This window comes from Desmodus rotundus, chromosome X (assembly GCF_022682495.2).
Source record: "Desmodus rotundus isolate HL8 chromosome X, HLdesRot8A.1, whole genome shotgun sequence".
NCBI classification, from domain to species: Eukaryota; Metazoa; Chordata; class Mammalia; order Chiroptera; family Phyllostomidae; genus Desmodus; species Desmodus rotundus.
This window is the reverse complement of record NC_071400.1, coordinates 3,764,466-3,782,581: the sequence shown is the minus strand read 5'-3', so window position 1 is coordinate 3,782,581 and position 18,116 is coordinate 3,764,466. Positions and strand designations below refer to the sequence as shown.

The 18,116-nt window shown below is 43.5% G+C and overlaps 1 protein-coding gene and 1 pseudogene across 7 annotated transcripts in view; one reads left to right on the top strand and one right to left on the bottom strand.

The window, feature by feature from the left end:
• ARHGEF9 (Cdc42 guanine nucleotide exchange factor 9) overlaps positions 1-18,116 on the top strand; it is a 205,477-nt gene that overhangs the window by 177,611 nt on the left and 9,750 nt on the right. For all 7 annotated transcript variants that reach the window (XM_053917170.2, XM_053917172.1, XM_053917176.1 and 4 more), the window contains 3 exons: positions 3,256-3,387; positions 10,696-10,939; positions 13,076-13,144. In XM_053917170.2, coding sequence (XP_053773145.1) covers positions 3,256-3,387; positions 10,696-10,939; positions 13,076-13,144 — 445 coding nt within the window. The remainder of the gene's footprint in view (positions 1-3,255; positions 3,388-10,695; positions 10,940-13,075; positions 13,145-18,116) is intronic.
• LOC112300130 (U4 spliceosomal RNA) lies at positions 1,861-1,928 on the bottom strand (annotated as a pseudogene).

Sequence of the window (18,116 nt, the reverse complement as noted above, 5' to 3'; positions counted from 1 at the left end):
GATCATATGGTATTCGTCTTTCACCGCCTGGCTTATTTCACTTAGCATATTGCTCTCCAGTTCCATCCATGCTGTCGCGAAGGGTAGGAATTGAGATGAATGAGATGTTCTCTTTGGTCTTGCCTATTCAGAGGGGACAGATATGTTCCATGCAGAGGGAACAGTGTGAGCAAAGATTCTGGAGGAATGGAAGACTATAGAAGGCCCATGGGCAAAGGGTCAGTGGGAAAGGATTGCACTTTTGAGGACAAGACAAAAGGGAAACAAACACGTGTAGTGCAAGTAGGGCAGAAGAGGCAGAGGGTGAGAGCTCTGGATTCTGAGAGGGCTCTTTGCTTCACATGTGGACTGATTTGATGCTTTCAAGCAGCCACATAAGGTGGGCCTGTATTATTCCTGTTGTCCCCATGAGGAAACACGTTGAGAGAGGTTAACCTATTGTACTCACCATGGTCACAGAGTAAATCCGTAGCAGCGGTGGGTCTGGAACCCAACCCTTCTGAGATTCTCACCTCCGAAAATTTTCAAGGCAGCTGGTCGCTCCATGAAAGGATTATCATTCTGATGTGGTTTGGTAGTTAGAACATGTGCTTTCAAGGAGTCTGGTCTGGATTCAACCGCTTTGGGACAGTTACATCCCATTTCTCTGACCTTGGCTTTGGGAGTAGTAACAGTATATTCCTATTGTGTTGCTGTGAGGATGAATGGGAATATGGATGCCGCAGAGAACATAGGGCACACAGTAATAGTCAAGATAATAACTTTTACTTGTGTAGAGCTATAATGTGATGTGTACTTTCCTAAGCACTTTAAAGATTTCATTTATTTATTTTTAGAGAGAGAGGAAGGGAAGAAGAAAGAGAGGGAGAGAAACATCGATGTGTGAGACATACATCTATAGCTTGCTTCTCACACGCCCCCTACCGGGGACCTGGCCCATGACCCAGGCATGTGCCCTGACTGGGAATCAAACCAGCAACCCTTTGGTTCACAGGTTGGTGCTCCATCCACTGAGCCACACCAGCCAGGACCCTAAGCACTTTATATATGTTAATTTATATAATCTTCACAACAGCCAAATGAGGTTGGTACTGCTATTATCCTCATTTTAAAGATGAGGAAACTGAGGCACAGAGGGGCTACGGGAGTTGCCCGGAATCAACTGTCAACCAGCTTGGTGAGCATAGGGGCTGCATTTCTTTCATGTTCTTGTTTGCTTGTTTGTTTGTGGAGTCACATGTGACAAGAAGTACTTAGAATAGAATTGAGCTAGTCCTGCCAGGGATGGTGGGTGGACCAGATGACCGCGAGTAGTCTTAGCCCTGGTCTGATCATTCTCCTTTTAGCAAGTGTTGCATCTAAAAGTAATCCTGGCCATCTTTGTATGGCATTGCCCCCTTTTTATAGCTTTCTTTCACTTCATACATATTCAAAACGGACGGTGGCACATTTTTCTGGTGTGCCTCAGGATGGGGCATGGCAGACTAGTACCAACCTCACCTTTCCGTACCTCCAACAGGAAAGGCCTGTACAGCTCCTTCTCTCTGAGGACGTCTTGTCCCAGCCCTGGGCCTCCTGGGGTTCTGTGCTAGTATGTGGGTCCCTCAAGGAGGAGTGTTTAACTAAGTTCAAGGTATCCCAGGGGTGGAGGCTAGAGTCACAGCAGTATCTCTGAGCTTTCTTTGTGAGGCTGTATTATTAGAAAATATTCCCAGTGAGCTCTTCTTTTCCTCTTAGTACCTTAGACTGGAAAAAAAGGATATGCTCAAGAGCATCATTTCCAGCTATCCTTCTCTTCGGCTCAATGCCCTGCCTAGGCTGTTTGCCTGTTATTATTTCTGGGGTGACGCAGCAGCCCCCATTTCTATTAGCAATAATCACGCCTCGGATAAACCTCACTGGCTACGATACTGCCACTGAGCAAAGCTAGCAGCCCTCATTTCTAACCTTGACTTCAAGCTTTTGGGTGTGAGGCTCAGATCTTAGCATCAGAGTATCAGGGCTAGGAACTTAGACATCGTCCTCACACATCTCATTTAACGGCTCAAACAACTGAATCCCACGGGGAGGAAGGGACCAACCCTCCAGTAATCTTTGGCCTAGAGACAGCATCATGCAGTGACAAGAGGGAGCAAATTCCCTGGAGCCACACAGTTGGGGTTTGGTTGTGAATCTGTAGCTAACTGGCTGGGTGACATTGGCTGATCACTTGACCTCTCTGCACATTGGACTGTGAAATGAGAGAGCAAGGATATCTGTCTCCCAGGGCAATTGTGAGGGTCAGAAGAAATAGAGTTAAAGTATGTAACACAATGTCTGACCAATATAGGTGCTCAGTATTAATTCCCCTGAGTCCTGGGCCACTACTTTCTGTCTCCATTTTCGCATAGGCCCAGGAACACCCACCTGTTCCTGTGGCTTTGGTGTGGTTTGCCTAGTGTTCCGGGAGATCTGAGCACGCCTGTCCTGGTCTCCTCCACGGAAGGTGTAAGGTCCTTGAGAATAGGTGCCAAGTCTAACTTGGCGTCTGACAGACACCCCCACATACCCCTGCCCTAGCAGAGTTACCATAAAGAAGGAGCCCTTAGAAACTGTAGAACCGAATGAGTTAGGAATCATGTGTCTGGTGTTTTTTGTGTGTCTGACTCTACATAGCAAGGAGGAGAAGTGGTTTCCGGCTCTGTGTATAATAACCAAAGGAGCATGTGGTCGTGAAGTTGCCTATTTAATCAATAGATTTTAATGAACTGAGAGAACAAAAAAAAAACCTCTTTTAAGGGGGTGAGTGCATTCTGTCATCATCTTCTTGCTCTCCCTGTCCCCTTTTTCTCATCTGGGAAGCAGACAGACTTCTACCACTTGCTCAGGCTTACTCTTCGAGTACAGGAAAGAGTCTAAAAGACTGGATCTGGGAGGAAATGCTGGGGCAGAGAGGGAGATTTCTAGAGAAAAAGGGAGAATTAGAGAATGAACCTTGTGGCAGCTGGCACCCCTAAGGCCAGAGGACAACTGGCTACCGCATTCCTGGAAGGTCCTGGGGCTCTTTCATCCTCAGGGTGAACAAGCATGTGAGTCTTTCCAGCTGATAGAGCCTTTCAAGGATTCCCAGGAGTCCCTCCCTTTGTACCTCCTTTCCCAGCAGTCCTTTCTGTTGTCCTCCTGCCCCAGACTGTGCCCAGCCCTAGGTGCCTCCAGGCAGGTGATGGGTCCATCCCTCCTACCTGGCTGCCTCTCACTGTCACATGTCCTTCCCAGGGTGAGGACATCCTAGACAGGAGCTCGGAGCTGATCTACACCGGGGAGATGGCCTGGATCTACCAGCCATATGGCCGCAACCAGCAGCGGGTCTTCTTCCTGTTTGACCACCAGATGGTCCTGTGCAAGAAGGTAATCCCACCCCTTTCTTCCCGGAGGGATATGGGCACTTCCGGGGGCACCAGCGTCTCTTTCTTCATCATCCCGGCTCTCAACACAGTGGGTTAAAACTGGTGGGTGAAACACAGACTGAAGACTGGCAGCAGTTTCATATGGGGTACACTGGTATGGCGTGAGTATCATAGACAGAGCTGGCTTATGGGCAGTGAAGCTCTGAAGCTGGTACGTTTTTGTCTTAATATTGTTTTTTACTGTTTGCCCCACTGCCTCACGTGGTGACCCTTCTCGCTGTGTTCCACCCAGAAACATTTGAACATTTCTATCCCAGTTGGTGAATAGTGGCTTCCCTGAGCACTCCCCCCAATTTTTACTTCAGTGGCTCTGGCCACCTGGCCTCTCATGGTGCCGAGAATGAACAAGGGGTCTCCTACCTTTTCCTGACAGGAATGTACTTTTGTGGTACAAGAATTTCCCATGTCCTTACCCATTTTCTACGCAAGTTGTATCACTTCCCTGTAACTCTCCACTGTGTTCTTCTCCACCCTCCACTGGCTGTGATGCACTTGAGGAGGAGCCATACTCTTGTCATTGACCTCTGGCTGACTCAGTGTGAGTGTTGGCTTCTTGGTCTCTCATCCCTGGCAGGTCGGAGGATGGCATATATCCTCTCAGACGGAGACAGCCTGATGGTATACCGTTGCCCTTGCGTCCTGCCTCTACATAAGGTTCAGACTGCTTTTGGTTCCAGGGAGTGGTTGGGAAGATTTTGGGACCAGGAAAAGGAAAAGAGGAAGAAAAAAACCCCAAAGAATGCTTAGAGTGACTTTTCCAAATGTGTTGTCCTACCCTTGGCTCTTACTCCATCATCTGGTCCCTTTGCTCTCATCCTCATCCAGTGGTAAATGTGTCTAAGGAGGAGTAGTGAGTCTTCAAACACCTAGTTTAATGTTATTTTCTTTCCAGCCTGAGACACGAACCACTCATTTGCTTTTAAACACCCTGTTCTCTGTGTGTGGCACATCTTGCATTGAATCTTTGTCCGTGTGCCTTTGACAGTAGATTGGGAGAACACATTGAGTTTTGAGTCCAAGTGCCTCAGTGTTGGGGATAAGCGTGGAATGCCAGCTGCAGAACCACTAGCTGCTTAGTCCATGGGTACCATAACCCCCTTCATCTGAAGCTGACTCTGGAAGAACTTTCATGATTCTAGAACTTGGCCAAACACCCAGGCCTCTTCTTAGTTCCCCCCAACTCTTCCTATGACTTCTATCATATCAGGAGACAAGATTTTTGAGAGAGAATTCCTAAGATTCATTGCAAAAACTTCCCCATTTATGCAAAACGTTCTCATTTTGTATATTATTATGCAAAACCTTTTCCCATTTTGTACATTGGAAATTGGGGTTTCCTGAGCCATTGAGAACAGCTTAAAAATTGTACAGCTTGATTTAGTGTGTATGTACACACACACATATGCATTTATATATGTTTATTAAGTGGCCATTGTAGTAGATGTGAAGATACCAGTGGCTTGTAGCTATGTGATCCCTTATTTAAGTTTTTCTGTCCTCCTTCTTTTCTTTTTTTAAAAAAGATTTTATATTTATTTTTTTTTAGACAGAGGGAGAAAGAGAGAGAGAGAGAAACATCCATGTGTGGTTGCCTCTTGTGCATCCCCTACTGGGGACCTGGCCCACAACCCAGGCATGTGCCCCGACTTGGAATCAAACCGGCAACCTTTCGGTTCGCAGGTCGGTGCTCAATCCACCAAGCCACACCAGCCAGAGCTCTCCCTCTTTTCTTTTGAAGAATCTAGATAAGACTCTGTTCTCTTTCTTCTTGTCCTCTGTGATGGCTGTCACTGTTCCTCTTCATCTCATTGCCTTCCTTTTTTAGTTATGCAGAGGGATATTTTTTGTTTCTGAGATGATTATACTGGAAATTATTTTGCTATTTTGGGGGATTTTTTCCCATTTTTTTTCATGTGTTCCCTTTCACTTTTTACTGGACATGGGAGAAGAGTCCCTTTCTCCTCTGCTCAGCCACTCCATCCACTCACTATGTGCCAAGGGCCCTGCAGTTGCACCAGTCAGCCTTTTCCTTGTATCTTCTGTTCGCCACGGTGCCAATCTGGATGGGCTCTATTGTATGCTGTGCAATGACTACTCAGCATTTATGTTGCTTCCACTGTATTCTGGGAGGGTCAGAACTAAACAGAGTGTAATGATATGCTGGAGAAAGGACTTCTTCTGTTCAAGGAACTTTCTGCATTTGGGCCATTTCTTCTTGCACTAATTGGCTAGAGTTGGAGGTTAAGCCATTTGGAACAACTAGAAATGCAAAAATAGCAACAAAGATGGGGATAGAGCAGGAAGAAGATGAGGCTTTGAAACAAGAACACCTGAGTTCTAGATTCTACTGTCTTTTACTAATTCGCCTAAACTTGGTCAGTTCTTATTTTTTTTAAAGATTTTATTTATTTATTTTAGACAGATGGGAAGGGAGGGAGAGAGGGAGAGAGAGAAACATCCATGTGTGGTTGCCTCTCACACGCCCCCTACTGGGAACCTGGCCCACAACCCAGGCATGTGCCCTGACTGGCAATCCAACCAGCAACCCCCTGGTTCGCAGGCCAGCACTCAATCTACCGAGCCACACAAGCCAGGGCCCATTTAGGATTTTTTATTCCTGGACACGTTTCTTAACTGCTCTATGTCTACAGTTCCTCATAAAAAGGGCTTATTACAGTACATTCCTCGTAGAACTGTTGCGAGGATTCTTTAAGTTACGAAATGCAAAGCATTTAGCTATCAAAGAATGCATAGAGAAAATGTGATACACACAGAATGGAATATTGTTGAGTCTTAAAATAGAAGGAACTCTTGCCATTTGCAACAATATGGATGAGCACTAATAAAATAAGACAAAGACAAATACCATATGATCTCAGTCATATGTGGAATTGAAAACAGTTGAACTCATAAAGAAAGAAAGTGGAATGGTTGTTAACGGGCTGGTGGGGGTGGAGGAAATAGGGCAATATTGGTCAAAGGGTAAAAACTTTCTGTTCTGCCGGATGACTAAGTTCTGGAGAGCTAGTGAACCAGCATGGTGATTGTAGCTAGCGATACTCTGTTGTATTCTTAAAATTTGCTAAGAAAGGAGATCTTAAGTTTCCTTATCACAAAAAAGGTGATGGGTATGTAAATTAGCTTGATTGTGGTGATTATTTCACAATGTATATGTGTATCAAAACATCAAATTGTATACCTTAAATACACACCTCAATAAAACTGGAGAAAAATGCAAAGCATTTAGAATAGTGTTGGGCACATAATTTATGCTGTTAAGTGTTCACTGTTGCATTGTAGTTATTATTATTTTGTTATTAATAACTATGTACTCTAGCCCTGGCTGATGTAGCTCAGTGGACTGAGCGCAGGCTGCAAACCAAAGGGTCGCCAGTCAGGGCACATGCCTGGGTTGCAGGCAAGGTCCCCAGTAGGGGGCGTGTGAGAGGCAACCACACATTGATGTTTCTCTTCCTGTCTTTCTCCTTCCCTTCCACTCTCTGTAAAAATGAATAAATCTTTAAAAAAATAAGTATGCACTCTAGCTACTGGAATAAAATAATGAGGATAAATCCAGCCCCAGCCCCATGCACCTTCCCCGGGATCGGGAGTGAAATCCAGGCTGACCCAGGCCAGGGGGTAGTCACTTGGACCCCCCTCTAAAAGGGGAAGGAGGACTTCATTGACAAGCAAGGCAGACTGCAATCCAGAACAGTTGCATTCCCCAGATTGCAGCATCTGTCATTTGTACAAAATGTCCCGCAGTATCTTACTAAACACCATGAAAACCCAGTGAGTCCAAATTCAAACAGCTTGCAGCCATTTCAATTATGTAATGTCAGGGATGGGGGCAGGTTTCTTGCTGGAGCCACGGCTAGGGCCAGGGTGCCTGCCTGCAGACTGCCGGGGCGCTCCTGGAGCAGTCCTAGCTTCCTTCATATCTTCCATGTCAGATTAGTGAGAGGGAACATGAGCGGGGCTGGCGTATTATTACAAACAACCCCATTTAGGACGGAACTTGGTGGCAACCCAGATAGCATCTGTGGTGAACACCTATTCACCACATCCCAATGGAAGCACTCATTCTGCCATGAACAAGTGGCATGGGGGCGGTTCGGTTCCACCAGGACCACAGGCGAGCCGGGCGCAGAGAGGTTTGTCTTCTTGCTGTGAGCAGAAGCTGAGTAGAGAAACCTTTGAGGCTTTGTCAGCTGTGCTTCCCTGGACGACCCCTGAGTGAGGCAAGACCGAGGAAGGCACTGTGCTTGGCACAGCTTAAATGGGCAGGCAGAGCTAAAAGCTGTGAAACAGAACAAATGCGGCTCACCAGTGCGGTAGCTGAGTGTCAACTGTATGAGGGTGTATAGTCTGCTAGCATTCAAAAAAAGGGAAACCAGAGCAAGGAGCTAGGGGGTGCAGTCAGGGAAGGCTTCTTTAGGGAGGAGGAATGTGTGAATTTGACCTTGAAGGCTAGAAGTATTGAATAGGAGGCATTGTTGGGGCAGGGAGGACACATTAGTGTGAGCCCAAGTACAGATCTGTGATTTTGGTGAGCCGGTGGCAAACCACCCGCCGCCGCCACCCCCACTCCCGCCCTGAAAGGGTGTGTGGAATTTGCAGGGATAGTGCGGTAGGTACGTAAACTTCAAAATGTTCAGAGTTAACTTTGCTTGGATTTATTTTCAGTCAATATTTAACTTACTTTGGAAGTTTACATGAGCTAAAGGAGGCATTGAGATTTTTAGGTTTATCAAAGGGCTTTCAGAATGGTACCACACATTGGTCTGGGAGCAAGACAGCTCAGCACCGTATTTATGAGACGCTGGCCTCATGCCCTAGTAGCTGCATGTTTAGATTTGAGCTTTATAACCATTTTCCAGGGTAAGGATGATTGTCCTAGTTTCATAAATGAGGACACTGAGGCTCAGAGAGGGTAAGTGGCTTGCCCAAGACCCTACAGCTAGTAGGTTAAGCAGCTAGGACTCAAAACTCAGGGCTTTGGACTCTAACTCGCTCTTTCCAGTTTCCTACTGCTTTGTGGCCTTACCTACCCTTTCTGATTGGATTTTCCAAACAGTGGATCATTCTTAATCATTTCTGTCACATCATTACACTTGGCTTTATGACTAAGCTGGTGCCTGCAAACTCATATTCAACCCTCTGGGGAGTCAGAAAGAGCCAGCAAAGGGAGAATTTTAATGACGCATCTCTCTAGCCCTGTTCCCCTGCCGCAGAGGCAGAACTGTCTCTAGTTGCTTGTTATCCTTAAATACAAAAAAGAAAAAAAAAAAAAAACCTCGACCACAATAGGAGGTTCAGTTAATGCTTTTAATTTAGCTTCAAGATTGTGTTCATCCTTTCCATTTTTGGAAATCAGTAAAGGTTTTGAAGGTTGACGATGATTATGACGCACCAGCTCGGAGGAAAAGGCAGCTGCAGGCTGAAGTTAGGAAGAGCGGACGGTGGAGGCTGGCTGTGTTCTAGTGTGGTGGGCACTCACCTGTGTGGTCCAGACCTGGATTCCTAGGTCTATGTGTGTTTGTATTACATCTTCTAAGGCAGGTTTCCAGCCTCTATGAGATCAAACTAGGTTACTTGGATCCATTCTCAGCTTGTCCTGCTTTTGTAGTGAGATTAGCCTGACAGGGTCCACTTTCAATGCATATTTCTCCCAAAGCGTTCCTGAGGATGTGGAAGTCAGCGCATGAAAGCCACCCCGTTCTCTTGGCCAGACTGAGCCTGTCCACCCTGAGCCTGCTAGAAGGAACCAAGGCCGTGAAATAGGCTTGGAGCCACGTCGGCCCACTCTGTGCAGCTGACCTCTTCCTCTTCTGTGAACTTGATGTCAGGGGCACCCAAGAGATCAGAACCCATCTGTACCCACAGCCTATTTATGTGAATGATCATTATAGGAGCAAACAGAACAATGTGATGGTTATTTTTTGCAAAGCAATTGAACATCTGTATTTTCCAGCCTGACGCTTCTAGATTGACAGAGCTATGTTGGATGGAAGTCCTTAAGGACAGCCTTCCCCAGCCGTCCCGGAAAGCCCGGTTCACCGTGCAGTGTGAAGACTGAGGATTAGGAAAGGGGCCCGTCTGAAATTCCGAGTATAAGCACACAGTGGGGAGAACTGGCCAGAAAGCGCCCCTGCCACTAACAGAGGACATCTGTCAGGACAGGGTTCCCTGGGGTCCTCTTTGGCCAGACTCAGCCACATCACATGTGCCAGCATTAGGTGTGCCCTCAGGGGAAGCTTGCTTAGCACAGTGCGGAAAGGAAGAGGGGCTGAAAGGCCGCTCAGAGAGACCCTCGTCAGACTTTGCATTCCATTAGGCCCACAGGTCATTTCATCTGTCTCTCTGGTTTTCTTTTTTTAACCTAGGAAATATTTGACTTTCAAAAAGATATTAAAATAATATATTGCACACCCATGGACTTACTCTCCAATATAAGAAATATTTTCTTTATAAATAACCTTCCTCCCTCTCCCCGTTCTCCTCTTTGTACCGTCTTGAATTTCCCATGCATTATTATTATATTTTCTATAGTTTTTGTATATATGTATGTATCCTGAAACCTTCTGTGTCGACTTTTTGTTTTGAAACCTTATATAAGTGCAACAGGTATAGTGAGATAAACTGTATAGAAATAAAACCAAGGGAATGATGAGCATAGGATTTGAGATGGAGGTTGCCTTGGCATCGTAGCTTTTGGATTGGGTGATGGGTTCACTAAAACTTAATACAGTATTACAAGTAATCAAGTAAATACATACATAGAGATAAGAACATCATTCATGGACGAATGATAAGTTTCTCATGGACTGAGAGTTAGGATTAATCCACTTCTGTGCACTCAGGAGCAAGACAACAGTGATAACAACTAGCCAGCTCACATTGCGCCTCTGAAAGGCTTACAAATATTGGGAATAGGAAAGCCTTTGCTAGCAGTGCCTGTGTGGCTTAATGCTTTTCCTGCTTCCCATCAGCTGTCTTGGAACCGTGTATGAGGACTGATGCTGGGGTCTGAGACAGAGCCTTGGGATGTAGGACAGAGACTTTGTCTAAGAACATCTGGTTAACCAACCTGCCAACGTCACACTGCTAAGTTAACCCGCCCAAGTTTCGATGAAACCAACCCCCCTTGGCACCGTTAGCATCCATCCTGATGTGCCTACGTGCCGCCTCTCCTGGGATCCCCTCTCTACGTACCTTTCACAAAAGCCTTCTCTTCCTTCTCCCCTAGGACCTGATTCGGAGAGACATCCTATACTACAAAGGCCGCATTGACATGGATAAATATGAGGTAGTTGACATCGAGGATGGCCGAGATGATGACTTTAATGTCAGCATGAAGAATGCCTTTAAGCTTCACAACAAGGAGACTGAAGAGGTACATCTGTTCTTTGCCAAGAAGCTGGAGGAGAAGATACGCTGGCTCAGGGCTTTCAGAGAAGAAAGGAAAATGGTACAGGAAGATGAAAAAATTGGTAAGTGATCTGAGAAGAGAAAGAGGTATATGGTTATAAAGCACATAGAGGATTTGAAATAGTTTTCATTTTCCTAGAGGCAGAAGGAAGATTTCTATTGCACACTGACTTAATCCACTTTGTTGGTTCCCTATTGTTAGGCGCTTATGGATAGATACTAGTAGTTTCCATCAGTCAGGGTTAAGTGAGTTGCAGGTCAGCTTCCTCTGCAGTCTCATCGCTAGATAAAACTATTACACTGAAAGCAAACCTCAGACTCAATTCTCTCAAACAAACATTGATTAGCAAACCAATGCAAAAGCACTCATACAGCCTATTCTATAATCTCAGTGCAGTCTCAGTTCTATTCTAAGATACGTGCCAGCATCTTTGAAAAGGTGAGGCAAGGCAGGTTTGGTAATATAGTGACAGGATTCAGCTAACTCTCCAGGCAGAGTCTGGTGACAGAAGCCTCTGATGAGGGCCAACACATAGCACCTGTTTCTCATCATAAGCTCTAGGCTTCTTTCTGAAGGGTACAGGCTGTGGAACTTACTGGATTCTTATACCCAGTTTTGGTGAGGGTTAAGATGCCTGTCAGATATTTGTGGTCAGTGAACATATCGAATAACATTTACTTTACCAATTTGTACTTTTGAAAAAGATTGTGGTTTTTTTTTTTTGAGAGAGAGAGAGATGGGAAGGGAGAGAGAAAGAGAGGGAGAGAAACATCAATGTGCAAGGGAAACATCAATCGGCTGCCTCTTGCACGCCCCCAACTGGGGACCTGGCCCACAACCCAGGCCTGCGCCCTGACTGGGAATCAAACCAGCAACCTTTTAGTCCTCAGGCTGGTGCTCAATAAACTGAGTCACACCAGTCAGGGCCCAATTTGTACTTCTTAATCCCTTCATCTTTTTTCACCAAGGCCCCCAAACTCCCTTCTCTTTGGCAACCATCAGTTTGTTCTCTGTATCTATGAGTCTGTTTCTATTTTGTTTGTTTATTTGGCTCTTTAGATTTCATATATAAGTGATATCATGTGGTACATTTCTTTGTTTATCTGACTTGTTTCACTTAGCATAATACCGTCTAGGTCCAAAGATACTTTTATAGAAATAGAAAAAACAATGGTAAAACTCATGTAGAACCAAAAAAGACCCATAATAGCTAAAGATATCTAAGAGAGAAGAACAGAGCTGAAGGCATCACACTTCCTGATTCAAAATATATTCCAAAGCTACAGTAGTTAAAAAGGTATGGTATACCATAAAGACAGATATATAAACTGAGGAAAACAGAAGAGAAAGCCCAGACATAAACTCACACATATAGCTCAACATGTCTTCAACAAGGGTGCCAAGAATACAAAATTAGCAAAGGATGGTTTCTTTAAAAATGGTGCTGGGGATAATGACTATCAACATGAAAAATCATGGTAAAATCTTTTTGACTTCGATCTTGGCAATGATTTCTTGAATGTGATACCAAAAACCTAGGCAACAAAGCAAAAATAGACAAGTGGGATTAGATAAAACTAAAATACCTCTGCACAGCAAAGGAAATATCAACAGAATGAAAGGGCAACCTGTGGACTGGGAGAAAGTATTTCAAACCATGTATCTGATAAGAGGTTAATTTCCAAAGCACATAAGGAGCTCCTGCAACTCAACAGCAAAAACCCAAATAGCTCAATAAAAAAAACGGGCAAAGAAATTGCACCAACATTTCTGTTATTTCATTAATTACTTTTTGCCATGCGATTTTTTTCTTCTAAAGCTTTTCTTATAGCTATGTACATTTTCTATTGTAATCTGTTATCTTTTGACTTTTTTTTTTTTTACTTTCCTTCGTAGTTTTGCTTTGGATTATAAAATATTTGTTTCCACTTCATACCATATTTTATTCAACCATTCTCCATTTAACAGCCTCTTAACTCACAATCTTTTTTTTTTTTTTTTTTTTTTTGCCCCTTTGTACTGTGAAATGCGTCTTTGTAGCTAAGTTTTTGTCCAAGTTTCTGGCTACTTTCCTTTTTCACTTTTTAAGGCTTTGGATATATCTTGCCAGAAATACTCTTCCAGGAATGTACTAATTTAGACATTTCAGAAAGGTCTATGTTTCTCTTAACCTAATCATGTGTTTTTGTGTTTATAGGCTTTGAAATTTCTGAAAACCAGAAGAGACAGGCTGCAATGACTGTGAGAAAAGTCTCTAAGCAAAAAGGTAAAGCTGCCTTTTACCAACTTTCCCTGCCCCACCCCCGGCCCCACGCACTCTCTTTGGGAGGCTGGGAAGCCATAGACTACCTGCCTGCATGTTCCCAGGCGCGTTTCCATGCTGAAGCTCACTTGGGGTGGTGGCGAGTGCCCAGGTTCTCAGGTGTCTGTGATTACACGTGGCAAATGGTCTTACAGATTTAATGCTGAGGAATGACTAGGGCAGGGGTGTTGAACTCATTTTCCCCAGGGGCCACCTCAGCCTCACGGTTGCCTTCAAAGGGCTGAAATAATTTTCGGACTGTATAAATGTAACTACTCCTTCACTGTTAAGGAGTTGAAATTACATTCGGTCCTTTGAAGGCAGCCTTGAGGCTGAGGTGGCCCCCGGGGGAAAATGAGTTTGACACCTGTAGATTAGGGTAAGGTAGTTATGTCCAAAGGTAGATCATGGGGTACAGGGAAAAAAAGGAGCTTTTTTTCTTTTTGCTTCAATAAATGAGAGAGAAAGGCTAAACTTTACTAAAACTTTAGACTGGTGGACAATAGAAAAATATGTAGAATTTATTAATAAGTATAAACACGTCAGGGACATGCACACACTTTCATTGGTTTGAGGACATTTGGCACATCAAGAATTCCAGATCAGAATGAAGAACTTCAAACTGAATCAAGAAGATTCAAATATTAATTCCATTTCTTTCTCTGTGAACCATCAAGTACTTACAAAGGAAACATACCTTGAAAACCAGTTTGAGTATAAAACAAAACCCCATCTTCTCATTTTCACAAACTAGACAAATTAAAATGCTTAGGTGAACAAAAGGAAGGAACTGCCCTGTTTGTTTGAGGGCCTATTGAATCCCAGTCATTTTACGTAAGTTTAATTTTATCTTTATAGCACCCTTCAAAAGGTAGGCATTATGAGCCCCATTTTGTAGATGAGAAAACTGAGGATCTTCTGGGTGGAAGTGACTCTGAACATAAGTCAGCTTGACTGTAAGTCCTCATCTCTCTCCTCTCCACCCCAGGGCTCTGCTCATTCTCCATTTAGAGAAACAACAGTTCGCTTTTTTTGGTCTCACCTTGGTTATTAACAAATGCTATTGTCACTGATAGCCACTGTCATGGTCCCCAGGGGTGGGCACTCTCACGGAGACTTCACTTTTCCCAGGCCCTTCCTTCTGCCTTCTCAGTGGGCGCTGGTTCAGAATGAGTCACCACACAAATTGATCCGCCTCAAGTCGCCTGAAATTCCAGCAGTCACAGAAACCACCCTTAATTATTCCTGATGAGACTCTTTTTCATTGAGGAGGCTACATGCCTGTGCATATCTGATTTCCAATTAAGCAGTGTCCCTAGCTGGAGCCCCTCTAACTAGACGTGACCATCCTTTTAACTGCATTTTGCTTCCTGCCCTTGGGAGGCCCTCATTGGCTCTTTTTCTCATCATGCAAATGTAATTCTCTCTAGATATGAAATTAAAGGCAAGCACTCCTAACCTCTTGGGGGTGAAAACGTGAGGGATAGTGTTAGAAAGCAATCTGGAGTTAACTGTCAGTAAAGATATGATCTGTATGAATAGGAGAATTCTGCGAGAGAATAAGCCCCTTCTTTGGACAGACATAAGAGCAGAAGAGAGCCCCAGGCAGGTGGAGAAACCTCAGGCTACAGAGGAGCTACTTGCCTAGTGGCCTACCTCTCTCTTCAGGAGGCTCTGACTTCCTGAGCGTCTTACACTCTGGTTTCCTTCACTGTCCTCACCACACTGACCTTCCTGATGGAATGGGGCCCCTTTTTACCCCAGCCCGGGTTCTTTTAAGCTCACCTGACACCACCTGGTGTTTTCCCTGAGAATCCTTACAGCTTGGGAAAATTCCACAAAGCAAGCAACTAGAAAACAGTCCTGTTTAATCGTACCAAGCCTTTGCATCAGTTTCCTTCCCCACCCTGTCTAGTCTCAAGCCTGTCCCTTTCAGGTTCCCTCTTATCTCGCAATGTCTGAACTATGGTTCACCCGAACAGCTTTCCACCTTTAATAGCAATCTTAAGGCTTCAAAGAAACTCATCTATTTTCAAACCTCCAAGAATTCCTATCAATTTCTGCCCTTATTTCTATTTCTAGTCTTTAAGACTCCTAGTCCGGGGCTGTGGTGACTGATATATTTTGAGACTACATGTGAGGAAGTTACTACAAAGTTACTACACGTGAGGAAGTAGTTGTCAAACTTAGTACATGGGAAGTGCAGGAAAGGCGTTCTTTCAGGTACCAGTGAAAGTTAGCTTCCTTAACTGTTCCAAAGACCCCTTTCTGAAAGTGATGGGGAAGCACTGTTGTTAAGATTTCTCTAACACAATGTAATTGGATAGGTAATTATTCTAGTGACCCTTTTCAACCCCATCTGTAATGCCACAGGGCTTATCAACTCAATCTACTGCCTTGGTTTTACAATTGCTATATAACTTCTTGAGAGTTTTGTCCTAATTCCTGATCCATCAAACTATTTCAGTCTGTCTTCATGAAACTCCCTAGATCCGTGAGTATAGCCCCCATCTCCAGAGGGGTTAGGGTCAGCCCAAAATCAGATTACTTCACTAGAATTACTAAAAATAATCTTGAAAATGCAGAATACAGTTGGAGTAATCAGTCTACCCTGATTTCAACACTAATCATATAGCTACAGTAACCAAGAGAGTGTGGCTTTGGCAGAGGAATAGATATATTCTCTCAGCAGAACAGAATAGAGAACCCAGAAATAGACCTACACGAATTCACACAACTGAATTTTGACAGGAGTGCTAAAGCAATTCACTGGGGGAAGGATAGCCTTTTCAATAAATGGTGCTGAAACAACTGGACTTCCATAGGAGAAAAAATTTTAAAAAGAACCTAAACTTACACTCTATAAAAATTAACTCACAATGGATAATGGACTCAAATTTAAAATGACAAAATTTGAAAATTAATAGGAGAAGATTCTTAGGATCTAGGGGTAGGCAGAGAAGTTCTTAGACTTGACAACAAAATCTTGAACCACAAAATGAAAAATTGATAAACTAGACTTCATCAAAATAGAAAAGTTTGCTCTGTGATAGACCATGTGAAGTGGATGAAAAGACAAGCTATAGCACAGGTGGCAAACACCAGGTCCGCAGGCTGAATCCGGCCTCCACCTTGTTTTATCCGGCCCGGCACCGTGTTTCTGCCCAGTGACAGCGCCAGCCCTCACTTAACTGTTCAGGAGTAGTTACCTGTACACAGTCCTAACATTACATTCAGCCCTTTGAAGGCAACCGCAAGGCTGATGTGGACCCTGGTGAAAATGAGCTTGATACCCCTGAGCTATAGGCTACAAAGATATATTTGCAAACCACGTATCCAATAAAGTACTAGTATTTAGAATATATAAAGAACACTCAAAACTCAACAATAAAAGAAACTGCCTATTCAGATTAGAAAATAAGCAAAAGATAAACAGATATTTCACTGAACAGAGTATATGGATGGCAGTTAAACACATGAAAAGATGTTCAATATCACAAATGACTGGTGAAATATAAATTAAAACCACAGTGAGATATTACTACATACCTATTAGAAAGGCTAAAATAAAAAAATAATAACAACACTGAATGCTGGCAAGGATGCAGAAAAATTGAGTCATTTATACCTTGCTGGTAAGAAAGTAAAATGGTACAGCCAGTCAGGAAAATAGTTGGGCACTTTCTTAAGAGATGAAATATATAACTACTATATGACCCAGCAATTACACTCTTGGACATTTATCCTAGAGGAGTGAAAACTTATTCCCACATAAAAATCTCTAAACAGCCCTGGATGGTGTGGCTCAGTGGATTGAGCACCGGCCTGTTAACCAAAGGGTTACTTGTTCGATTCCCAGTCAGAGCACATGCCTGGGTTGCAGGCCAGGTCCCCAGTGAGGGGTGTGTGGGAGGCAACCACAAATTGATGTTCTCTCCCCCTCCCTCTTCCCCTCTGTCTAAAAATAAATGAATAAAAAAATCTTAAAAACAAAAAAAACTTCTAAACAAGTGTTCATAGCAGCTTTGTTCATAATAACCCAAACTGGAAACAACCCAGATGTCCTTCATTGGGTGAGAATTAAGCAAACTTTGGTACATTCATACCATGGAATATTACTCATCAGTAAAAAGGAGCCAGATATTGCTACATGCAACAAACTGAGTGAATCTCAAAGGAATAATGCTGAGTAAGGGTTGCATGTTGTGTGACTCCATTTATATAACGTTTTAATATAATTTATAAATGGGGAATAGAATAATGGTTGCCAGGAGACAACAAGGGGATGGGGACAGGAGAGAAATGAGCATGGCTACAAATCCAATCAGGGCAGGATAAACAGAAAAGAATGAAAAAGAGTGAAATAAACCTATGGAAATTATGGGATAAAATTAAGAGAAACAGTGTTAATTATATAAATTATTAAATTACATATAAGTGTAAATTATATATAATTACATAAATTATTAAATTAATATAAATTATAAATTAATAAAATATTAGCATTCCGGAAGTAGAAAAGAGGAGGGGAAGGGGACAGAAAGCTTACTTAAAGAAATAATGGCTGGGATCTTCCCAGTTCCGAGTAGGTTCATGAGGCTTACCGGTTTCTAAACAATTTCAACCCAAAGGGATCTCCTCCAAGACACGTTATAATAAAACTGTCTAAAATCAAAGACAGAGGAAGAAGGTTAAAATTCGCAAGAGAAGAAACATCCTTGCATCCAAGGGAATTCACATAAGGCTGTCAGCAGATTTCTCTGCAGAAACCTAGCCATCCTGGAGAGAGGGCAATGATATATTCAAAGGGCTGAAAGAAAAACTGCCACCGGAGATACTGTGCCCAGGCAAGTTATCCTGAAATAAAAGAAACTTTCCCAGACCACTCCCCCCGCCCCCCTAAAGAAGGCAAGAGAGTTCATCACCACTGGACTTA